Source organism: Antechinus flavipes, chromosome 1 (genome assembly GCF_016432865.1).
Source record: "Antechinus flavipes isolate AdamAnt ecotype Samford, QLD, Australia chromosome 1, AdamAnt_v2, whole genome shotgun sequence".
Taxonomy (NCBI): domain Eukaryota; kingdom Metazoa; phylum Chordata; class Mammalia; order Dasyuromorphia; family Dasyuridae; genus Antechinus; species Antechinus flavipes.
Genome location: NC_067398.1, coordinates 678,232,112 through 678,257,771, shown reverse-complemented (window position 1 = coordinate 678,257,771; position 25,660 = coordinate 678,232,112). Strand labels below are relative to the sequence as shown.

General features: G+C 39.9%; 1 protein-coding gene across 1 annotated transcript in view; it reads right to left on the bottom strand.

Moving 5' to 3' along the window:
- Nucleotides 1-25,660, bottom strand: part of LOC127545277 (mucin-16-like) — a 112,692-nt gene that overhangs the window by 9,474 nt on the left and 77,558 nt on the right. The window contains exons 73-95 of the mRNA XM_051972449.1: nt 24,396-24,431; nt 22,577-22,642; nt 22,205-22,329; nt 22,032-22,099; nt 21,195-21,367; nt 19,212-19,247; nt 18,360-18,428; nt 17,773-17,838; nt 17,407-17,531; nt 16,847-16,914; nt 16,251-16,423; nt 14,529-14,564; nt 13,687-13,755; nt 12,765-12,830; nt 12,393-12,517; nt 12,213-12,280; nt 11,611-11,783; nt 9,320-9,355; nt 8,475-8,543; nt 7,787-7,911; nt 7,631-7,698; nt 6,987-7,159; nt 5,575-5,705 (exon numbers count right to left, since the gene is read on the bottom strand). Of these exons, the coding sequence (XP_051828409.1) occupies nt 5,575-5,705; nt 6,987-7,159; nt 7,631-7,698; nt 7,787-7,911; nt 8,475-8,543; nt 9,320-9,355; nt 11,611-11,783; nt 12,213-12,280; nt 12,393-12,517; nt 12,765-12,830; nt 13,687-13,755; nt 14,529-14,564; nt 16,251-16,423; nt 16,847-16,914; nt 17,407-17,531; nt 17,773-17,838; nt 18,360-18,428; nt 19,212-19,247; nt 21,195-21,367; nt 22,032-22,099; nt 22,205-22,329; nt 22,577-22,642; nt 24,396-24,431 (2,144 nt within the window). The remainder of the gene's footprint in view (nt 1-5,574; nt 5,706-6,986; nt 7,160-7,630; nt 7,699-7,786; nt 7,912-8,474; nt 8,544-9,319; nt 9,356-11,610; nt 11,784-12,212; nt 12,281-12,392; nt 12,518-12,764; nt 12,831-13,686; nt 13,756-14,528; nt 14,565-16,250; nt 16,424-16,846; nt 16,915-17,406; nt 17,532-17,772; nt 17,839-18,359; nt 18,429-19,211; nt 19,248-21,194; nt 21,368-22,031; nt 22,100-22,204; nt 22,330-22,576; nt 22,643-24,395; nt 24,432-25,660) is intronic.

Here is a 25,660-nt window from a genome sequence, read left to right as displayed (position 1 = left end):
CGCTGGGGATTCGGGGGGACAAAGGACTGCCTAGTTATGGCTCCTACTCCTTCTTTTGCAAACTGCCAGAGTCATCTTCCTAATACCTCCTCTGATCACGTCATTCTTCTCCCCAAATAACCCTCAGTGTCTCCTCATCACTTAAATATCAAAATCCTCTAAATCTGACATTCAAGGCCCTCCACAATTTGGGTCCAACTGATCTTTTCAACTTTTATCTTAAATCTCTTTTGAATCATCAGTTTAGCTATGGAAGGAAAGTTATCCAATCCACTCTACAATGCCATACCCTCCCACCCCCACCCACCCCTACATACATACACCATTTTACAATTAAGAAAACTGAGACCTAGAGAGATGTGGCTTCCATTGAGTCACATGAGTAGCAAATAAAAAAGGTAGGATATAACTTGGATCCTTTGATTCGAAATCCTTCAATTCTTTCCATTGCTCCACATTTCCTTTTCTCATTCTATATTCCCTATATCTCCTCCAAGACTATTTCCCAGTCCTGCCCTCCCTCCCACTCCCAAGTTGAAAATGATCCTTCCTCTTAAAATTTCTTATAGCACTCTATCCAGGCCTTTCAAAATTAGAACTATTATTTCCATGGCTCTTTATGACGATCTTGATTACAATCTTGTGATGTAGGTGCTATTATTATTCCCACTTTATAGATGAGAAAACTAAGGCTGTGGGAGGTCAAGTGACTTGTGACCCTGTCTAAAGTCACACACTTAGCTAGTAAATCTCTTAGAATTTAATCCAGGTTTTCCTAACCTCAGCTCCTATGTGTTATCCACTCTATCACTTAATCTACTCATTTGCACTTATATTTCATTCTCATATTTCACATGTGGATATGTCTTGCTCTGCTATTAGAATGAAAACTCCTTAAAAGTAAAAATCTGTATGCCATTTATCTTCCAATCTTTCCTATATGGATTTTGGTCCCATTTTGTATCCTATTTGTTGGATGGATGAATGGATAGACAGACAGACAGAAAGGTAGGGAATAAATAGGTAGATACTAGTGTACATAGATGTATGGACAGAGAGAAGGATGGATGGATGAGTCACCCAGGTGGATGAATGGTGGATGGATGGTTGAAGGAAGGAAGATAGTGATCAGAGTAGATTAGGGGAAACATGATTGATAGAGATTCTACTGATGTAGACCAAGGATATGGATAGTAGAAATGTTTAAACTTTGTATGTGGAGAGAATGTAACAGAATTAAAGAAAGGTATTAATGAGTAGTCTGGACTTGGGAACATTATATATTAATAGTCAAAGTCTTGTGTTAAAGGGGAATATCAGTAGCCTAGGGTCTTAGGGCCTCTAAGTCCTTTTCCAAAAAGAGGGATAATGTATCCAGGACTAAGGAAGGTAGTCTGCTCTGGTCCTGTCTGACAGGCACATAAATCTAGAGTATTGAAAGGGACCTCAGAGAACGAGTTCAACCTTTTCATTTTGCAGATGAGGAAACTGAGAATCAGAAATATATAGTGCCCAGGTCACCAAGTTATAAACATCAAAGGTGAGAAGTAAACTCTGACTCCCACTCAAGTCAGTTTTCTTTCCATTCTTCTGCCTCCCTCATCTGGAGTTCAGGTTGCCATGTTTTAGAGGAGACCTGGGTGAGTGAACCCCCTGAACTGAGGCATAGGTGGAGGAAAGAAGGAGAGACCTGATTCTGGGAGGGCTCAGGAAAAGTTCTTGCTTGGCTGGATTCAGGAGAGGAAGAAGAGAACAAGACTTTTGGATAGAAACTACAGGCTTTTCAGGTTGGGAAGAGGTTGGATAGTGAGTGGGGACCTGAAGACCCTCTGAGTGAGACTTGCTGCTTGCATAAGACACAGCCAAGATTTCTTCTAGAATTCGGGCTAGTCTGACCTCTAAACTGTCCTTGTGCCAGGAGATCTTTGCCCTTAAGGCTGATACTAGCAGAGAATGCAAGGAGTGAATGGGATGGGGAGAAGCTTCCAAATCTGGATGCCTCAGGAAGAACCATTGATCACAGCTCTACTAAAATGAACCCTCTGGTCCAACTTTCTAATTGTACAGATGAGAAAAATGAGTTCTGGAAGGTCGAATGATTGTCTCAAGATCAAACAAATCTTGCATTTAGCAAGAGCTTCAGTGTCTTTGATCTATGGCAGTGGAAGGTCTGGGACGAGGATACAATTTGAATCTAGTTCTTCATCAGTGGGGAGAACACCTGTGTGCATGAAATCTCTGACTAATGCTCACCGAGGAAAGCTCACAGAATCTCATGGCTGGAAAGGATCTTAGAAGGCATCTAGAGCAAAGTCAACACGAGCAAGAATCCTCTTTCCAATATCCCCAACAGCCTTTGCTTGAAGACCTCTAGTGAGAGGGAGAGAACCCACAACCAACAAGACAACCACTTTGTATCTAATTGCTACAAAGCTTTTCCTTAGATCCACTAATTGCTCCTCATCCTACCCATGAGGGTTGCTGTCTCTTCCCTACTAGGATTCTTTCACCCAAGGAAAAGGTCACTAGAGTAGAGCAAAGCCCCTTTAACCTTGGATAGGGGTCACTTCTCTAAAATCAGCCTATATCATTTTTTGGACATTCCCCATTATTCCCGCATGAGGAATTTGTGATCCAAATAAAATTCCAAGCTCTTTCATATAAACCGCTATTATATTTTTTAAAACTTGGATGTATGACTTTACATTTATCTTTATTAAATTCTATCTTAATAAATTCAACCCATCCCGTCATCCAATAGGTTAGCTACCCCTCCCAGCTTTGTACCTTTTGCAAATTTGATGAGGAATGCTATCCATGACTTTAAGAACTAATAAAAATGTTAAATAGCACAGGGCCAAACAGATTCCTGGCAACTCCACTGCAGATATGCTTCCAAGAGAACACTGAACCATTGGCCCTCTTGGGGCCTGGTTACTTTTGAAACTGTTTCTCTATATGATCATCTATGGGCAGCTATAGATAGTGGAGAGAGTTTTGGGTCTGGAGTTAGGAAGACCCGAGTCAAATCCAGCTTCAGCCACTTACCAGTTGTGCAACCTTGGGCAAGTCACTTTAACCTGTTTGCCTCAATTTCATCAACTGAAAAATGAGCTGGAGAAGGAAATGGCAAACCACTCCTGTTATCTTTTTGAAGGAAGACCCAAATGGGGAAGAGTAGGAATCGACTGAAAATTACTGGACAACAAAAATATAATTATCTCTATATCTCTTCATCTTGTCCAAAGGATAGCATGGGATATTTCATCAAATACCTTTCTAATATATGGGTAAACTATATCGATAGCCCTCCTCTAGGTTATTGATACTAGGCTAGTAACCCTGTCAAGGAAGGAAATAAAGTTAGTAATGGCACAACCTGTTCTTGATGAACCTATATGAGATGGTCTTTGTGATGATTGCTTTCTTTTTTAAATGATGACTAACAATCCCTTTAATATGGTGTTCAAGAATTTTGCCAGGAATTGAAGTCATGTTCAGTAGCCTATGGTTTGCAAACCCCATTCTTAAAAAAAAAAAAAAAACACACACACACACAGTAGAGACATTTGCTTTTCTTTAATCCTATGGGATAGCTTAATGCTTCATGATTCTTGTTTTTCTTCACAATCTTTCAAAGATCACTGACAATAGCTCATCAATTACATCTATTTCTTTTAAGTATCCTAGGATATAGTTTTCTTATGATTAGAAAGGCAATTAAGCATTTTCTTTCTACCCACCTATTTGTCTTGGCTATCAGTTTCTTTTTAGCCATTTTGTCCTATCCTATTCAGACCAAAGATCATTCCCCTTGGCAATGCAAAAAAGGAGAAAAAAAGTTGAAGTGCTATGCTGTCTGTCATTTGTTATGCCAGAAATGTCCTTTAGTGAACCTCCTCTTTTTTTTTTTTCAAAAATATCTACCAATCCCTTGTTTTTGTATTTAAGTTTTCTTTGGCAATCTCGATGCATACAGAGATTTAGCACTTCTGACACTATTCATATAAAAAAGATTCCCATGGCTTTTTAAAAATATTTATATTCATCCTCCATTACCTTTCCTTGTTTCCATCTTCCTTATATGTCTATTTTTTAATGCCTTGGAAAAATTCTAGTTGGTTTATGTATTCCCTGTATATACAAATTGTTCTTTCCATTTTCTTATCATAACTGTTTGTTCAGAATTTCATTCTGGAGAGCTTGCTATTCCTTCTGGACTGGCTTCCCCCCAGATATTTTTAAGCCATGACATTCCACTTTTCCTTCCTCTGACCCTTTTGAGATCTGATCTCCTAAAGATAGGGTTATTCCAAGTTAAACTCTCCACATGACAAATTCTAAGATGGAATGATGACCTCTCCTCAAGGTTGCCATCATTCCCACCCTAACATCAAATTCCTCCTCCTTGGTAAGAATAAGATACAGAACAATAAATTCTTCTCAATGGTTCCTTTACCTTTTGAAGGATGAAAGAATCATTAAGGCATTATGCTTGTGACAGAGAGAGCTCCAGGGGATGTCTGTATGATTGAAGCCTCCATGTTATACAATGCCTCTATATCAGGTACCTAATCTATTCTCTTCTAACTCCATTTTTTTTTCCTTCTGTTAGTCTATAGTATAATGTCATGATATTTTTGTTCCTCTCTTCATTGGCCTTCACCCAAAAGCTCTCCACCATGTTTCTCCCTTTGGTTCCTGGATTTCCTAATGATAGCTCAGCTGTGATTGCTGCCAAATGCAGCACAGAACATGTACTTAGTCATAGAGAAAAGTACAATGGCAATGGGGCTGTGGTCCCAAGAGTTCCAGGCTTGTGATGGACTCTAAAAGTCTTACTGAACAAGGCATAGAATGACATTCTTCTAGATAATGGAGACCAGACTAAAGCTGGCATCCGTTCAACAAATACTCATTATCTATAGCTTGCAGAGAGCTACACTTAAGACTGGAGAAATAAAAAGTACAAGTTTGGATCAAACTTTGGCCCTCAGTCTAGAAAAAGAATAGGACAGAGATAGAGGGTTCTTAATACTCTGTTCTATGATATGAAGACCCAAGGGAACAGTTGTTATGAATCGGGGGCTATTGGTCCAGGGATGGGGAATCAGAGGTGGCTTCCTGGAGGATATGGTATTTGAGGAAGAATTTAAAGTCTTCTTTTTGTGAAGAAAAGAAATAAGGACATTCTAGATCTAGGGATCAGCATGAACAAAAGCAGAGAGGAGAGGGGGAACATATGATGTTGGGGTAGGTCAGAGTAGTCCAGTATGTCTAGAGTGAAGAGTGGATGGAAGTGAGTAATAGATTAAACTGAAAAGTCTGAGTGGAGCTAGATTATCATGAAAGGCCTTGAATGTCATACAAGAACACTTGGACTTTAGTCAATAAGAAACTCTAGAGGGTTTTGAGCAGAGGAGATACACATAAGACTTCCATTCACACTGATTTATATCCTTTCCCTGAATTAATATATACCCTCTTCCCTTCACTTAAGACATCCATAAATGATGAGAGCCAAAGATTAGCCAAAAAAAACTTGGATGAATGGGAGTGGCTACAGCAACCTACCTTGTCCTGGATGTCTCTCTGCAGTGCTTGGTACTCTGGGGAAGTGGGGTCAGAGTTGGTAAGGTTGTGGTTGATGATCCTGAAATCAAGCTGGTATTCCCCTTGTCCGGGGGTACTCTGGGATGAATAGCCTAGGAGGGAGGAACAGTTCATTGGCTCACCAGACTCAAGAGCAGGAATGGGGTTTAGAGATCATCTAGTCAAACCTTCTCATTTTACAACTGAAGAGACTGAGCCTAACGGGGCCTAGCCTACTAGTATCAGTTAGGATTTGAATTTGGGTCTCCTGATTCCATATCTAGCTCTCCCTTTTAGCAGACAGGAAGTTGTGGTGAGAGATAGGGACCCTACCAAAAACTCTGGCCACCTGAGATTGAAGAGTGGATACTAAGCCAACCTTGTTGGGAATCAGCATCAGAGATGAAGGGTTGGGGTATGAGGGAGGGAGAGGTGTGGCCCACTCATTTTTTTTTAATTTTAAAACTTTGCTCAAGTTTTCTTGTTGCCCTTTTATTTTTATATTATATTTATTTCTGAATATAGTCTTTTCCTCCTCTTCCCTGAGAGTCTCCTCCTTTGTAATAAAGTGTTTTATAATCAGTTTAGCAAAACCAACTGACACAGTGACCTCATCCGACAGCATATTCAATACTGCCCACTCACATTGCCCCATCTCCACATTTCTCTGGGCCAAGGCTTGACTGTTATAATTTGATTTTGGTAAGTTTCTGGCTTTTGTTCTTTCCATTTACATTGCTGCAGACATTATGGATGTTTTCCTGCTTTACCTTACTTTACTACACATCTGTTCTATATATCTTCCTATATGTCTCTGAGTTCTTCATATTGATCGTAACTCACTCGCTTACCCATCTTACTAGCAAGCATCCTTCAGTAGATTCCAAGAGAGTGGGGTTTGGCATGTGGGAATAGAGATGTTTTGGGGTTTTTGTGGGGGGAAGGGGAGATTCAAAAGTCTAGGGAAGCAGCAACCTCAACCAGATTTGGGGTATCAATTCCCCTCATCTTTGAGAAGTCCTGATACTTTTCCCTAAGAAAAAACCTTCATTCCCCAAATATCTGCACAGCAGAGATGTATTTTTAAAAATTAAACCAAATTTAGATTAATTTGATTTGAACATTTTACTGTGGCTCTAGGACTGGGGGAGGAGAATGAAGCTATGCCTGAGGGTGTCACCTAATCAGCTTGGATTCACTTCAGTAGAGAGGAACAGCAGCCTGCTGACTCATGCTCTACCTGATAGCATCAGAGGACCTCGGTCATCTGGTCCTAGTCCTTGCTGAAGCAATAATCCTGCTAGTGGTCCATAAGACAGGGCCAGGGGAGGGAATATTTGGAGGAAGAAGAGAAAACCCATAACTTTGCCCCTGGAATAAGAGTGACCGCTCACCATTGAGGCAGAGACTGTCTTTGTCCAAAGTATAAGGCCCCAGCTTAGTGAGGCCATGCGTCTGATTGCTCAGTTCCTGGTAAACCCTCTCTCTGTCGAAGACTGGACTGGTGGGCCCTCTCTGCTGCACACATATAGCATCCACTCTGGTTGCTGACCCATCCATCATAGGTCTAGGAAAAGACACATTCAACATGACACAAAAGCTGACAGGAATCCCACCTTCTGGGGAAAGAGAAGTTGCAGTGCAGGACTCTATGTTTCCCTGGGGTGCTGTGTCACAAAGATTGGCTGATGTGCCTGAGGCAGCTTGGAATAAGTGACATTAATTAGGATGACTGACAAACTCCCACTAGCTAATAGGGCAAGTGTGTTGAACTGCCACAGGTGCCCAATAGAGAAAAACCATCTTGACAGAAGGAAACTTGTTTCACACAGTGACTTACAAGAAAAATCATGTTCCCCCAAACCATGGACTAGAGGATGGGGATTGAAGCACTTTGGGAATTAAGCAACGGGGGAGCCAAGAGAAACATGGAAGAAACACACCTTTATTGGAAGTCTAGTATGAAATCAAGGCATATGCTGGGGTACCTAGGGAAGAAGCCTCCCAAATCCCCAACTATCAGCTTCTAGGGCCTTACCTCAGAGAGATGAGTCCGCATCCAGAGTAGTACAAGCCAATGCTGCTATTTCTGAACAAAGGGCCCAGCTGCCAAAGGAAGATGATTAGAGAATGCTCAGACAAATAAGGGACAGCTAAGGAATTAAGGTATAGAGTGGGAGGTGCAAAATCTCACCAGTCGCTGGAGGGCCCCTTCTATGTTGTTAAATTTGGTAGAGCTTGGGTGTCCCATATCTGCAGTGTAGGGCAGATTAGTGATGGTGAAGTTCAGAGTGAAAGGTTGCAGTCGGGGGTCACTAGCTGCAAGAAGAGAGGGGGAAAACACCCTGTCTGAGCTTTGGAAGACTCAGGGACCGTGAGAGGAGACAGGGATGCTTCTGTCTCTGGCATTCATCCCAAGGGCACCACTGTCTTTCCTCTGCTTTGCTTTTTGAGTGAAGCACAAGACAGCAAGTTCCCACAAGATATCTCACAAGGCTTAATCAAAAATTGTGCTCTAGGACTCCTGCATAACACCCAGAGTTTTTCCACTACATACTGCTCTTTCCCACAAAGCTAAAGTTCATCTCACCACCTATCCCTGACCTCTCTGTGGGTAAGTTTGAAAAGTAATCACCATCCAATTTCTGAAAGAGGAATCAGGAAATTGATGGTCATGTAGCTAATCTTGAGAAGAGATAAAAAATCTAGAGATCTGGGGTCTCTTTCTCATAGAATCTTAACTCTGTCCTGGCTTTACAGATAATTGATGAATATTTGGAAAGACCTAGAATTGGTCTCTTTTAGACATCCCCTTCTCTCCTTGGCCTAAGGGTAGAGCAGGGTGACTACTTTCCAAGATACTGAAGCTTCTGCTTTCTTACCTGTCCAGTGTCCAGACCCTGTGGGTCCCAGAGGGATTGCAGATGGTGATATAGTGGCAAGGCCAGGAGCTGCAGAAAGGAATGTCATTAGATAAGGACTAAGACTATGGTTACAGAGGAGAGCTAAGTGAAATGGAGGTCATTTGGGCAATGGCATCAGATGCTGAAAATAGTGCTAAATAAATGCTTGCTTAATGGAGGACTATGTGTGTATACGTGCATGTGTGTATTTGTGTCTTGAAGTTGAAGATCATCAGCTGAGTTAGATTTTCAGTCACATAATTCTTAAGGGAAATGGAATTCAGGATTACTAGATATATCATGAGATGTTTTTCCACTACATACTGCTCTTTCCCACAAAGCTAAAGTTCATCTCACCACCTATCCCTGACCTCTCTGTGGGTAAGTTTGAAAAGTAATCACCATCCAATTTCTGAAAGAGGAATCAGGAAATTGATGGTCATGTAGCTAATCTTGAGAAGAGATCAAAAGATCTAGAGATCTGGGGTCTCTTTCTCATAGAATCTTAACTCTGGAAGGCTTCACAGAGGGCATCTAGCCCAAGGATGCCCTCTAATGTATCTCACAGAAAAAAATTTATCCTGCCTCTTTGATAAAATTCAGTGATGAGGAACTGACTACCCTCTGAGGCAGCCTATTCTTTGGGGACACATTTCTCATGACACTTGAGTGGGTTGTAGGAATTTTTTAAAGCAAAAACTGCTGGTATACACATTATATTTCCCTGGGGCCAAAGCTCAGATGTTAAGAGAGGCAAATATGGTTTTTAAGGTTTCATAGATGACCCAAGACTCAAAAGGGATTTGGTGGATAAAAACACTTACTGGTACCCGGTTGGGGCAGATTTCGTCCATTGTAACCTGGAAACCAAAGAATGAACAATGTTACATGGAAGCAGAACATAAAAGAAGAAAATTCAATTCAACAAGAAGTACTTGCCATGGACTTCCCTGGGCTAAGTTCTGAGGCTACAATGACAAAATTTAAGGAGTTTATATCTTATTAGGAAAAGAGGCATAAAGGAATAATTGGAGTGAGGAATCTGTTTGTCCTACTTGAGCCCTTGTTCATCCCCCAAGTCTTTGACTTGAACAGTCCTGGTATAAAATGAATAAAGTTGTGGTTTGTGAGAATCCAAGATGGAGAAAATAGAGATGAAGTATCTGAATCAGCCTATTTTTTCTTTTCCCTTGCCTGTGGAAACAAGAGGAAAGCAAATCCTTTCAGTGTTTGTCTTTTATGTCTCCACACTCCCCTCCCCAGCCTCCTGGTTGGGTTAATCACACTAAGAACAAAACTAAGTTCGACTTAAGAGTGCTTTGTAGATTCCTTTTTTAAACTCTCTAAAGTACAAAGGATCTCAGAAGCCCCGGTTCCAATCAGTATCCAATCCCCAAGTAGCAATCCCAACAAGTGGACAAAAGCAATGAGTAACAGCATGAGTAACAAAGGACTGAAGACTTTGCTTCTAGTAACAATGAAAAGCAGGGAGGATTTGATAGTGACCTGCACAGTATATATGCTGTTCATCTTTTAGCTCAAAAGTACAGACTAAAACAGTATCAGATCTCAAGCTATTTTACAATGGTAATCATCAAAGCAATCTGATGAGTGTGGTTAAAAAGTGATTGATAGTAATACAATATATAGAAGTCATCAAAGTAACTTAGTGTTTGATAAACCCAAAGTTCTACACTGTTAGGGCAATATCATTTTTCAACAAAAACTGCTAGGAAAACTAAAAAAAAAAAAAAAAACAGTGACAGAAAGTAGGCATAGATCAACATCTCACACTATAGACCAAGATAAGGTCAAAATGGGTACATTATTTAGATATAAAGGTGGTATCATAAGTAAATTAGGTAGCATGGAAAAAAATTACTTGTAAGATCTATGAATAAGGGAAGGATTCATGGCCAAACAAGAATTAGAGAAGAAGCAAAATGGATAATATTGATTACATTAAATTAAAAAGGTTTTGTATAAACAAAACAACCAAAATTAGAAGGAAAGCAGGAAACTTTTTACAGCAAGGTTCTCTGATAAAAAAAAATCATTTCTCAGGTAGCTAAGTGGCCTAGTGGATACTAGGATATATATATATATCCTAAATTTATTTTTAAAAAAATTATAGCCATTCTCCAATGAAAAAAATGGCCAAAATATATAGACAAGTGATTTTCAGAAGAATCAATCAAAATAAGGAATGAACAATAGAGAAGCATCTGAGTGTGGTCAGGGTCTGAAGTTGGAATAAGAAGAATAGGAGAAAAATAATTCTGGGACTATGACAGATGATGTAGAAAATGAGCAATGATCCCAAAGTGATGGGAAAATCCCCCTATTTCCATCAAAGGAACCACTATCCTTCCATTCCCCAGGATTGTAACTTTAGCATTATCCTGGACTCCTCGCCCTACATATCCAATAAGTTGCCAAGTCTTTCCTTGTCTACCTTTATGACTTTCAACTAACTTCTTCCCTTTACTCACACAACTACCGCCATAATTCATGCTCTTTTACTAAGACTATTACAAAGGCTTTCTAATTGGTCTCCCCTCCTTTGAATACAGTCCACTATATTCTCTACATGCAACTTCCCTACTCAATCAATCTTTAGTGACACTCCCAATTGCCTATTTTATTTTCTAGGACTAAGTACAAACTCTTTTTAGCTTTTAGAGTTCTTTGGCTCCAGTCTCTCTTTCCACCCCCTCCTGCAGCTTGCAATCCAGCCAAACTAGCTTTTTTCTTTTCCTCACAAAACATTCCATCTCCCATCTTCCTATCTTTACTCTGGATATCCTCCAAGTCTGCTATATATTCTTGTCTGATTTCTACTTCAGAATCCCTCCCTTCAATTAAGACCCAGCTCAAGCACAATCTTCATGAGGTTTTTCCTGCTAGAACCTTCCCTCCCAAACTACTTTACACTTAAGCTATTTTCTATACATTTGCATTTATTACCTGTAAATTTATGCTGTATGTTTATATATGTCCCTGTTCTCTCTTTCACCAGAATGTAAGCTTCTTATAAGTAGGAGTTATTTCCTTCTTTGTGTTTTTATCTCCTGAGCCAAGCACTGAGGTTCCTTTTTATTGATTGAATACTCACCATTGAGGTAGAAACTGTTTTTATCCAGGGTGTAGGGGCCCAGCCTGCTGAAACCATGTGTCTGGTTGCTCAGTTCCCAGTAGACTTTCTCTCTGTCCAGAATGAATTTAGTGGGGTCTCTCCATTGAGTGCACACTGCATCTACTCCTGTTGCTAATCCCTCTTTCTCTGATCTGGGAAAAGACACATTGATGATAAGAGATATAGTACTGGGTTGGATGCTGGGGAGCCTGATGGGGGGAAACCACTCAGTACATGGAGGCTGAAATTGAAATACCTGGCTTTTTGTGAAAATGGTTGATGATTGTGTGACAGTGGTGCACTGATTGTGTAAGTAGGAATGTTGAATGGCTAATAATCTCATAAAGAGAAACCTATTTATAATAGAGTTCTTGCTCTAAGGAATAATTGAAAAGGGAAATCACATTTCTAATGCATAAAAGAAACAGGGATAAAGCAATCTGGGAATTTAAAAATAGAACTAAAGACACTTAAGTGTGAAGAAGCCACCTTGGTGGAGAGCCTGAGGGGGACAGAATTGTATCCCTGAGGGGGTCAAGGGCCACACTCCAATTTCCATCCCACAACTTTTGGATCCTCACCTTAGAGAAGCCAATTTACACCCAGTGTAGAAGTTGCCAATGCTGGTTCTCTTGAACAATGGACTGAGCTGGTAAAGAAAGGAGAAGGTCAGTGTGCTCAGATCTAGGCAGGTAAGGAATCAAGGAAAGGGGAAGGAAGCTGTGCAGGTGGGACTTGGGGCAGGAATTGTAGAGGCTTACCAAGCGCTGTAAGATTCTCTCTGTGCTATTGAATTTGGTGGATCCAGGCCGCACCATGTCTTCTGTGTAGAGTAGGTTGGTGATGATGAAGTTTAATGTAAAAGACTCCATTCTCTGGCCACCAGCTATAATAGAAGAGGTAAAAGAATTTCGTGTTGGAGCCTGCAGACCATCAGTGGGAATAGCTAGGGATAGCTTGTAGATTCTGTCTTTATTCCTTCCTGGGATGGAAATTCAGCCCTCTGGTCCCACTGATGCTCTGTTAAGAGACAGCTCTCTTTCCTCAATTCCGCTTTTCCTGGCTTCCTAATTTCTTCTCTAAAAACAGTAAGACACTTCAGGAAATGAATCAGAAATGAAGGTTCTCTCTACCTGTGGTGCTGGGGAAAGATTGTGGAGCCAAAGAGGTTGGTGGGGCATATGTGGTCTTCACAGGAGCTGATGAGAAAAAAAAAACATGAGGATTAAAAACCATTACCAAAAGCAAAATGTGATTGGATATAGGCAGGATCCATGATAATAGGATGGAAGGCAGTGCCACTGGGTGGGAACTCAATCCAGAAAATTGGAAGATAAGACTCAACCACTGTAGAAAGGAATGGGGCCCGATGTGAAGGATCCTTGTTACTAAAGTCTGTCAGGTCTAGGGCTTCCTGCCTGGGATATTCTGGGTTGCTACATTCTTCTCCTTCAAAGAGGGATACAAGGTCTTGTGATAAGTTCCCAAAGATATTGCTCTGACTCAGAATTCTCTTTAACTTTTTACTTCTGTCTCAGATTCCTTAACTTCTTTCAGAACACAGCCCTGAGACCTTCCCAGACCTCCCTAGTTGTTTGTTCTTTCCCTATTTCTATCTCCTTGAAATAACTTTGTTTTCACTCTGTATATATTTTATACACATTTAAGCTATTTGCATATTGAAAGAATAAGTTGTTGGAGAGCAAAAATTCTTTCTTTCTTTTGGCTTTGACTCCTGAGTGCTCAGAACAGTGCCTGGCATATAGTAGATGAATAATAAATGCTTGCTGAGTTGAAGTGAATTAATTGACAAAGAATAACATTTTTCCCAGTCCCTGTAACACAGGACTACAAAGTAACATGACAAGTCAAATAGTCCTAACTTCCTTTGCCCCTGGCTTGACAGATGAATGCTTTTCTAAACAATTAAAGATTTTAAAAGGCCTAGTAGTTGTTTCCTCTTTTAGAAAGTATTTTCTCTCCCCAGCTAATGCCCAAGCAGTAACGTTGGGAGGTGGGGGAAAGAGAAAAGGGAGGTTAGGACCACATTCCTACCTGTGTTGGTTCCTTTCCCTGTGAAGTCAAGGGGAGTTGCTGATGTGGATGCACTGCCTAGCCCAGAAGCTGCAGGAGGAAGTGTTATTAAAAAAAGAATCAGGGACTGTGGTTACTTACTAACACAGACCTCATCAAAGCATCAACACAGCACTTCCCCAGCCTCCATTTAGGAGAATGAAGGAGAGGGCTTTTATTCAATGAATGAACCAATGTGCCATTTTGGCTACAATAGTATCTAGCTAAGGAACTACTAAGTAGAAATCAAGGCTACATAACTCTATGACTTTCCTTATGACTTTTTCACAGAGTTGAGGCTCACCTGTGAATTTATGAATTCCCCACCCCCAGTTTTTTGTGGGAATAGCTTAGTAAGTCATCATCAGTCAAATTCTGTCAGAGAAATTTCATAGCCCCCCCCCCAAGTCAAGAAAGGTTGGAACAATCTTGGATGACTTTTTTCCCTGGATGTCTTCTCTTTTTTCCTTAGATGTCTTCCCTCCTGTGAGGAGAGGAAAAGACTTCTCCTCAGAGAATCTTAGAACTTAAAATGCCCTCAGAAGCTATTTTGTTGAGAAATTCCCTCTGCAGTACCCCTGAGAAACAGCTATCAAGCCTGTGATCAAGATCTTCAGGGATGAGAACTCATTACTTCTTTGAGGTAGTAACCCTTTCTACCTATAGGACTTTTCTTCCCTTCCTAAGATACCTGAATAGACTTTAAGTAAAGGTACTAGCAAAGCTACAAATGTTTCATATTGTTAAATCAAATTCCAACTTCCAGTGTCATAGAGAGAATAAAGCTAAGAACTCAAAGGGGACTTAAATGCCAAAACACTTACTGGTGGCAGGCAGGGCTGAATCATGCTCATTATAACCTAGAAACCAAAGGACAGATAAGTAAGAAGGATCACAAGACTGAAAGAAAAGGAAAAGAACTTCCTAGTAACACAATGGGAGAAGAACAGTCACATTGAGAACTGTTTCCTTAGCCCATGCTTCTAAGGGATTTGCTCTTTGGGGAAGGAGAGATGAAAATTCTTTTTTCTACCCTCTGACATGAAGAGTAGAGAAAATAATGAATAATTTTTAGGAAAACTGTGGGAAATCTCTGTTATATCTATAAATATATAGATTAACATTCAAATCAATACATTTTTTGATTTTCCCTGGTCTTTAGAGTCCAATGAAGCAATTTTTTTCTTTCTTGGCTTATCTCCAGAGTCCCTTTCCCAGTCTCTTAACTTTCTGGGAAGCTTTAAGATGATGAATAGAGAGATAGACCCAGGGTTCTTGAGAGGTCCCCATAATTTCTTTCCCTAGAAACTTAGGTCTGAGAGAACCTAGGAGATCTGTAGTTCATATCCAAAAATGTATTCTGTACAGAATTACCAACAAAAGATAATCTAGCATCTACTTGTCTGGAATGCACTTGTATCTCATTTCTGCCTTCTAGAATCCTTAATCTTCTTTAGCACTCAGATCAGATATCTTCTGCATGAAGTCTGTCCTAAGCTGTTCTTCCCCCAGCTGCTTGTACTTTTCCCACATCAGTTTATATTTATTTTGTGGGTATATACATAATACATATTTTTTCATACATACATATAAAATAATATATCTATATATGATATATACATGTGTATTTTCCATATACATGTACATGGAGATATACATATACATTTGGGTCTATGTGTATATGTGGGTCTATTAGACCTGACTTTAACACAGTATGTATAGTATACATATGTATGTGTAAGTATGTGCATGAATATATTTTTGTTGTTTTCAGCCATTTCAATCATATCTGATCCTTCATGATATTATTTGGGCTCGTGGATAAAGACATTAAAGTGGTTTGCAATTTCTTTCTCCATCTCAGTTTACAAATGAGGAAAGTGAAGTGTACAGTTAAGTGACTTGCATAGGATTACATACCTAGTAAGTGTCTTAAGAGCAGATTTGAACTCAGGAAGATAAATCTTCTTGACTCCAGGCCTGATACCTACTTGCCCATCCATACATGCATACATAACCCACATACATACATACATACATATATAATATGTATTATGCAAGTATACATATAAGACCTGCCCATGACATACTATATGTGGTAAGAAATTAGTTGTCAAGAGAGTCTGATGCAGGGACCTCCAAATTGAGGGAGGGTGAAAATTGATTTGCCTGAGTTTTTGTGGAAATGGTTGATGATTATGTGGCAGTAATGTACTGATTAGGTGGATAGGAGTGCTGAGCAGCAAATAATACCACAAAATAAATACCTATTTATATTAGAAATATTATTCTAGGGAATAACTGAGAAGGGAAATTTGATAAATTCCATAGCTATCACTAAACAATATCAAACAAGAAGAAATGGCATCTTAGGGAAATAGATATGAATAAAGTCTGTTTTATGCAGTTGGCTAAATAGAGGATGAATGAGGAGAGAAGGTTCTAGGGGAGGTGAAGACAACAGGAGAAGAATTTAGTATTAGGATTGTACAAAGATGGACTGGGAGAGAGACAAATGATTCACTCTCCACAGCAGAGCTGCTCACCATTGAGGTAGAGACCATTCTTATCCAAGGTGTAGGGGCCAAGCCTGGTGATTCCATTTGTCAGGGTGCTGAGCTCCCAATAAACCCTCTCTCTGTCCAGAAAGGGGATGCTGGGTTCTCTCCAGTGGAGGCACACAGCATCCACTCCTGTTGCTGACCCTTCTTTCCTAGAACTAACAAAGGAAATGTTGATAGAGACCCCTGGAATGATGACAGACATAGAGGGGGCTTTACAGAGATAGGAACAATGAAATGGAGATGCTTGAGCCACCAAGAGAAAAGATGAAATTGACCCTGGGAAGAGTGATGAACTTCCACATCTACTGTGTAAGTAGGACTGTTGTGCAAACCACAAATCTTCATTAAAGAGAATCTGACATTAGAGAATTTGTTCCAAATCATGACTTATAAGGGGAATCATTGTTCCAAGATCCAAATCAGAGTGGTAGAGATGAAGGAATTTGTGTAATTTGAACAGGGAAGAAGTATAGGGAGGAATTTTCTTTGTTGTTTGTTCAATTTGAACTCTAGCTGTGTACCTAGGAGCTGAGAATATATACCCTCATCAAAACAGCTCTAAGCTTCTGGGATCTCACCTCAGAGATATTACTCTGCATCCAGAATAGAGGGAGCCAATGCTTGTATTCCTGAACAGAGGGTCAAGCTGGTAAAGGAAGGAGAAGGGAATAATAATTAGAAACAAAATTCATTTAATGCTTTAAGGTTTAAAAAGCCTTACTTAAAGTCCAGCACTCTATCGAGACTGAAATAGCTGGGTATCCCCTGTGAATAGAGGATAAAATCTAGATTGTCAAGAAGGCCTGAGTTCAAATATAGCCTCAGAAACTTATTAGCTGTGTGGCCATGGGCAAATCATTTAACATCTGTCTGCCTCAACTACTTCATCTATAAAAAAGAGAGGTGAAAATACCTCTCACCCTAGAGCTTTTATGATGATCAAATAAGATGCATTATGTACAGTGTCTTGCAAACTTTAAAGTGCTATATAATACTATTATTCATCAAGCTACTTAGATGGGTTCATAAGGGAAGTACATTTCTGCCTAGATAGGGTCTAGAATCTAAGATATGCAAAAGAAACCTCGCAGATAAAGATAATGAAGGAGTAGGATATTTGTAGTAGTTTGCATCTCACCAGGTGCTGCAGGATTTTCTCTGTGGTATTGAATTTACTGGACCCAGTATTTCCCATGTCTGCTGTATAGAGCAGGTTGGTGATGGTGAAGTTCAGTGTGAAAGCTTCTAGGCTGTGACCTGTGGCTGTAGTAGAGGAGAAGAGAGACTCCTTCATATCTGAAGCTTGAGTACATCAGCACACCCAGGGGCACCCAGCTCTTATTGTGCTCTTCCTTTCTAGAAGAAAGGCTCAACATCCCGTCTCACTTAGTGTCCCCATGAGGGAACATTTCCCATGCCACCCTTGTTCTTCATCTCCCATTTTCAAATTTCATTCCCAATGAATATTTTCCTTGGAATGAATAATAATGCAGATCATTGGTACCTGTGGTGATGGAAATCAGTGAAGGAACCAGAGATGTTTCTGGAGTGAATGTACTTGGCACAGGAGCTGAAAAGTTATTGGAGTGGAAAACCATCGAGAACATCACTATATGGATGCTATTATGAGGGGAATGGACTATGAACTTCAAAGAGAAGGGAATGGCTCAATTAGCTTGGCTTAAAATATTACAATCTCCAGATAGAAATTGAGCTAGAGAGTTTCAGTCACAGAAGGAGAAAACAGTGGTCTAAATGATGCACTTCCATTGGGGAGCCTTTTTGGTTTAGGGGCTTCCTAAATGGCATATCCTGGTCCTTCACTCTCCTCAGCTTTTAGATGGAACAAGTGGATTCATTCCCATAGATTGTTTCCAGGTTGTTAAATTGCCCAAAATTACAATCTTGTCTGACTACTGGAACATGGGACACAAGTCTCACATGCTGATTTTCCTTCCCTTGAAAAATGACTATTTCTTGGAATGAAGAAGTTTTGAAAGAGTCGGGATTTAAAAGACATTATTTCCCCAGTCAGTAGTTATGATCCCATGGTACTTGCTCTCCAGGGTGCTGAAATCACACTGTTCCTACCTGTGGAGCCTCCGGGTTTTGTAGGCCCCAGAAAAGTTGTAGACCAAGATGCAGTCCCTGCTCCTAAAGCTGTAAAAGGGATAATAATGTCATGAGAAACCATGGTTAGATACAGAAAAGCATTATGAATGTGAATGTTAGTTGAGCCCATATTTGAATGAGTTTAGGGCTCTGCACATTGGTGATGACCAATAAAGATTTATTCAATAGGTGACTGAATGGACATAATCAAATTTCTCTGATGACTGCCCTAAAATAGGAAAATACCATAGGATCAGCAGATAAGGTCTATCATCAGTGAATCTTTTATATTTATATTGAGAGGAAGAATGAGGAAATTCAGGATTTCATAGCAGCCCATGAAGTGAGACTCACTCTCAATACTCTCTTGTATAAATTTGTAATCTGCCTGTCTTCTTTATCTCCCTATTTGGATAGCTTGACTAGTAATCATTAACCAACCTATGAGAGAGAACTTGGAATTCTGAAATAGGAGGGGCATGATTCTGGAGGTCTCAGGCTTTTCCCTTCCAAAATCATAGAACTTTGGAGTTGAAGGAACCCTCAGAAGGCACCAACTCCACAGAAATTCTACAACATCCCTGACAAATAATCACAGAGTATCCATTTGAAAATCTCCATGTGATGAAGAGCTTACTACTTCTACATGTAGCCATTCCACAATAGAGATATCTTTCTTATGGTGCTTGAGTGTGCCATAGGACCAGATATTATAGTGAAAGCCATAGCTATTTCATAGAGTCATAGTGGGGGTACTTATCCAGGGAAACAAGGCTTGAGATTCCAACATAATCCAGAAATTAAAAGGACTCTCAATGCTTAAATACTTACTAGTTGAGGGTTGAACTGGAATGTGTTCATTATAACCTGGAAAATAAAAAAAATGTATAAAGAAAGGAGCACACTACTCAAAGGAAGGAGGAAAAGAGACAATCAAAGAGGATAAAAGTGAAGAGAACAGCTGAGTCCAGATGACTCAATTTGAGTCCTCACTGAATCTGGAGGATGTCCTAATATAGGAGAGGAAAAGGGATGAACTTTGCTATGCTCCCCCTTCTCCAGCTCTTTGACCTGAGAAGCAGTCCTGGGCATAGAAAAAGGAAATGTGTAGCTTGAGAGTAGGAGTGGGAGAGGGAAAGAGGTTGGAGCCCGCAGGACTTTAGGCACTTGAATGAATACACTCTTGCTATTCTCTGGTCTTTGGAAATTTAACAGAGAGCAAAACCTCTGATCAGTTAAGCCTGGTTTGTTTTTGGTCTCCCTCTTCCTCAGCCTTCTGGCTTATTGGAAGTATTTTGCACACTAAGAAGGAAGAAAGTCTCTCTTAACCTTCCCTCCTCCCTCCCCAACCCTGAATATACTTCATCTATAAAATGAAGATAATAATAGCACCTGCCTCTCAGGGTTGAGGTTTAAATAATATTTTTCAAGTATTTTACACATTTTAAAATGCTATATAAAGGCTACAATAATAATAAATTATGATTGTTATTTGCTTTTTAGAAACTTCTTCCTTTATGCTGAGAAAAATCTGTTTTTTTAGTCTTCCTATTAAACAGTATCAAGTTCCCACTCATTTTATTCACTCTCTTTTAGGCATGCTTCATATCTTGTCAATGCTCCTTCTAAAATGTGGGCCTAGAACTAGATACAGTACACCACATGAGGCCTGATTAGATTAAGGGACAGTAGAACTATTACATCTTTCCTTCTAGATATGATACATCTCAATGAAGCCTATCTTACATGGTTTTAGGACTTTCTCCAATTGGGCTTGCAATCCACTAAAAAACCCAATTCTTCTTTGTATGAAATGCTTGCCTAACTATTTCTACTTCATCTTGCATTTATGCAGTCAGATTTATTAAGATTAACTGCAGAATTCTACTTTTATCTTTGATAAAATTTACCTTGCTAGTCCTTATCAATCTTTTCAACATATTGAGGTTTTATTGGACACATTCTGTCTAATGCATTAGCTAACTATCCTCTCCATCTTTGTTTGTTTATATACATTTAACACCATTTGTCTGGGGCTATGAGAGACAGCAAGGTGTAGAGGATAGTGGGTTAGATGTAGAATCAGGAAGACCTGAGATCAAGTCTAGAACTCAGAAACACATTAGCTACATGATCATGGGTATCATCAACCTCACAATACTTCAGGAAATTCTGTAAGACTTGAGGTTACAGATGAGTTGCCCATCTACATAGGAGGGAGTTTACACACTAAAAGTCTCTTTCTACTGAAGGAAAAAAAAAGTAATGTCGCCATCAAAGTCAATGCTAAAACTAACAAATGCATTCTAATGACTAAGCTTGGGCCCAAAGAATAAATAAGAAAAGGCATTATTACCCATTTATTCATAGGAGTAGAAGGTTATGGATATGGAATACTACATATAATGTCAAACTTTTTGGTTATTTTGGTTAGTTTTGCTAAATTATTCCTCTTTTGCCCAATTCTTGGTAAGAAATGGCTCTCTAGAAGGGAGGAGGATTTCTTAAGAAATGAACTTGATGTAAAAACAAAAGATAATACTGGCAATTTATGTTGTAAAATAGAAGTATTGGCTAGGACTATAAAGTTGCCACAAATGACAAGAAATCAGGAGTCATGAGTAATCATTTTTCCGGTTAAGTGCTATAGAGAGAGTTTGTCTTACATAAGAACTTCAACAAGGGATAGAGTAGATAATGGTTCTAGGGTAGGTTAGGGGTTGGATTAAAATAAAGATGGGGGAAAGGTGAATACTGAGATTATAACATAAAAGAAAGTGGGACAGGTGGAATTGCCTCTGTAAGTCTACTTACCATTAAGATAAAGACTGTCCTTAGCAAGGGAGTAGGGACCCAGCATGGAGATGCCATATGTTTGGTTACTCAGCTCCCAGTAAACCCTCTCTCTGTCCAGGATAGGGCTGTTAGGATCTCTCCGATAAGTGCACAAGGCATCCACTCCAGTTGCTAATCCATCTTTCATAGGTCTAGGAAGGAAAATATTGTTGGAAGCTCTTCCAGGGGTCCTCAAACTTTTTAAATAGGGGGCTAGTTCACTGTCCCTCAGACTGTTGGAGGGCCAGACTATAGTAAAAACAAAAACTTTGTTTTGTGGGCCTTTAAATAAAGAAATTTCATAGTCCTGGATGAGGGGGATAAACGTCCTCAGCTGCCGCATCTGGCCTGCGGGCAGTAGTTTGAGGACCCTTGCTTAGTCATTGATACTAAGAAAGTAGCCTGAGGGAGCACTCATATAAAGGGATAATGAAGTGGTAGAAGAGGATTGCAGGTGATGATTAGATTGGTGGAGGCCCTCCATGATGTCTACTTACCTTCTAGGTAAGATTAAATAACCAAAAATCCCCACTGGGGAGAACTATATCTTGCTATATAAGTTTTTGTCCTAAATTATGGCTTACAAGGAAAATTATTTTCCTGAGAACCCATGAACCAGAAATGGATGGAGAGAAAGCAAATCTGGGAATTTAAACATGGAGGAGATATAGCAGAAGGACAGTATGTGAAGAGCTTTGCGATTATACCCCATGAGCCCCAGTTTAGAAATACCCCCATTATGAAATCTTGAATACTGCAGAACAGAGACTATACTCTCAAACAATTTGCTCAACTCTCAATTTTCCTGGTTCTTACCTCAGGGACATCAGCTTGCATCCAGAGTAGGAGGAGCCAATGCTGCTATTCCGGAATAAGGGGCCAAGCTGACAAAGGAAGGGGAAGATGAATCCTGGCTTGTCAGTAACTGAAATCAAAGGTACCATTCATTGTACAGGCAGGAAATGAGGCAGGAGGTGGGGTAATCTTACCAGACGCTGCAGGATCCTCTCAGTAGAATTGAATTTGCTGGAGCCTGGATGCTCCATCTCTGCAGAGTAGAGCAGGTTAGTGATGGTGAAGTTCAAGGTGAATGCCTCCAGGCTGTGGCCACTGGCTAAAGGAAAAAAGGAGAAAAATCTTTGTACCTGCAACTAAGGCACATCAGTCACTGCACCTGAAAATACCCAGTTATCAGTGTCGTCCTCCTTCTTGAAAGAAAAACTCAGCATCTGGACCCCACTGATGGCCATTTTGTGGGATAGCTCCCACTTTTAAATGTCCCCCTTTTGTTTTTTATCTCCCTTCTTGTCTCACATCTAGAATTGTTCCAGGAAATAAACATAGGTGCTGGTGGTTTTTACCTGTGGAGCTGGAGAATGGTGAGGGAGCCAGAGATGTTGCTGGAATGAATGTGGTTACTGGAGAATCTGAGAAAAGATCATTATGAAACATCACATATATTACTATCACAAACATGAGGTATGGGGGAGATACTCTTCTTGACTTGGATGCTTAGTCTTCTTATGGGTACTCTCAATCTTGAACTATGAGTCCTGGGATTCAGTCACCAAAGTATACAGGGACTGGGAGATACAGGCTGGTTCAACTGTAAACTCCCACTTTTAATTATATATGCCTTTTTAGTAAGTATTATTTCATTCACTCAAGCTATTGTTTCATTCATTGCATTTTTATCCCCAGGACCTAGTACACTGCCTGTGCAATGGACTTAATACTTGTTAATTGATTGGTTGATTCTGTTGGCAAAACTTAGTAGGCCTGGAATGTCTTGAATCATCCTTTTAAAAAGGACAAGTGTCTCATTTCCAATTTCTATGATGATTTTTCTGGTTAATTGTTAATGGCAGAGTTAGGCAATTCAATCCTGTCCAGTCTTCATAGAGTCATAGTTTATTAATAACTGAGCTAGCTTCAGATCTTCTATTTGACACATATTGGTTATGTGAGTAAATTATTTAACCTCTCATTGCTCTAGGTAACTCTCTAAGATTGTTAAGTTGCAGAGAATGTGTTTAACTTTGCATTGGTAGACATATGTCCCTCATCTGGGAGTTCCTTATAACCATGAAATAATACATTTATTCTCTCCCCTTTATCTCTGGTCTTTGTGATGTGTGATCTGGGATGCCACACCAAATCCCACATCCCAAGGTGTGTTTGAGATGCAACTATATTTTAGGATAGAGATTATGGAACTTTTGATCAGCAAGCCTCTCCCCAGACTGTTTGGTCTACAGGAGGCAGAAGCAGCTGCATTCCCTATCTGTTTAACTTTCAGGCCCTAGTTAGGGGGTGAAGATATTGGTGTGATTGTTGGGTGGTCTAGGAATTAGAGAAAAAAGCTCCAAAAAAGACATGGAGTCATGGATAATAAAGAGTTGTAAGAGACCTCAGAAGTCAGTGAATCCAACTTGTCTCCTCTATAATATTACAAATATGCATTAGAGAAGACAGTCGTCTTCAAGTAGAGAACTCAGTGAATCTGGGGTCATTAGACACTAGTCCAGAGACCTCCATTGAGGAAAAGTTTATTCAATGGATGGCTGACAGAATGTTATTCATCCAGTGACTGCCAAGCTGAACTTCATGACCTTTCCCTCAGCATGTGAGTTGAAGGGATCTGCTGGTGACTCCATTAATCAGGCAAGTTGAGATCAGGGGTTCTCAGGGAACCATCATGTGAGTTCATCCCCACCCATCCTCATTCGCCATCACAGAGCTTAGGATCAATTGTGAAGAGCTGATTCATCTGACTTGCTTGTGGGGACAGCTAGGAAACTCCTTACCATTCAAATATTGAAAAAGGAACTGGGAGGCCTGAAAGAGCTATGGCAACTTAGAATTCTTTTTCCCATTGTTGTCCTATGTTAGAAAGAGTACTAGATTTAGGAACAGAGAATCTGAATTCAAATTCCATCTTTGTGACCTCAGGCACTTCCAGTCTTCCTCTGAAGATCTCTGGTGATAGGGAATGGACTATCTCCCTAGGCAGCTCATTCCAAGCTTGAAATTCCTTACAGATGACACTTGAAAGGACTTCAGGGAGCATTGCCATGAACACAAGCCATATGTGGTTAAGATTGTCACACTGGGGTCAGGTCAGGAATGGAACAAGAAGGCTAACTCACAGATGGCTAATGGTGGGGGAAAAATACTTACTGGAAGTAGTTTTGGCCACTCTGTGCTCATTATAACCTGGAAAACAAAGGATGGACAGTAAGAAAAGGAAGAGAGCAGCTTAGAGGCTCAGCTGAAAGAAGGAATTAGTTTACACCACTGGTCGGTACTACCAGCAACCCTGCATCCTCTGGGAAGAGAAAGAAAATTCTCCTGTTCACCACCTAACATTTTTGTCTGACACCAAGGAAGGTAAAGAAACCAGAGAGATTTATAGCTTGAAGTGATTTCCTGTGGGAGCAAATGTAGACTTTCATTGGTCCACCCTTTTTCTTTTCTTGCTCCTAATACTGTCTTCTGGGATGTTTGGATTCTACTATATGACAGGTGGTCTGGATAATTGAAGAACTGAAGAATGATAAATGAAGATAATTATCATCATCATCATCATCACTGGTATTTGTATTATGGTGCTATATTATGGTGCTGTAAGGCTTGCAAAACACTTTAGACATTTATCCTCACAACAAACCTATGCAGTTGGTGCTATTATCCCCATTTTACAGATGAGAAAACTGATCAGACTGGTTAACTTAAGTGACTTGTCCAGGTCATATAACTAGTGTATTTGAGAGAGAGAATTTGAACTCACTTTTTACTAACTCTCGGATCAGGACACTATCTCTGCACTGCCTATCTGCCCAGTCTACCCCATAGTTTCCAGTTGTCTCTCTATACTGGGGCTTCTCAAAATGGACTTGCTTCAGTTTGTCAAAATCCTTTTGAAAACATAGCCCCAAGATGAGATACAATGCTCCAGACATGTACCCAACAAGGCAGAGGAAAATGTAACTGCCTACTCTTTCAGTAGTTTTTCAGAGTACTAAACTTCTATTATTGTGGACTAATCATTTATGACCAGAGATATATGATTGCAAAATGATTTGAGCTGGGAATTCAGAGTCAGAAGGTCTGAACTCAGACCCCTCTTTCTTACACTGAATGAGAATTGGGTGATCCTGAAAAACAATTCAGTCTCTTAGGCTCAGGCAATTCTCTAAGATGATAGGTTTTAGATAGGTTGCAATTTGCCTCATGAGAGGAAATTTAACATATGAGTAGTCTTTTTTTGCCTGCCATGTCACTTTGATGGCTCCTATTGAGCTTATTGTCAACAAAATCTCCAAGATTTGAAATAAAATGCAGTCTAGTTCTGTATTCTCAAACTTATAAACCTATGCTTGATTTAAAAAAAAAACTAAACACAGAACTTAAAATCATTGGACCATAAATTTAGAACTGACAGA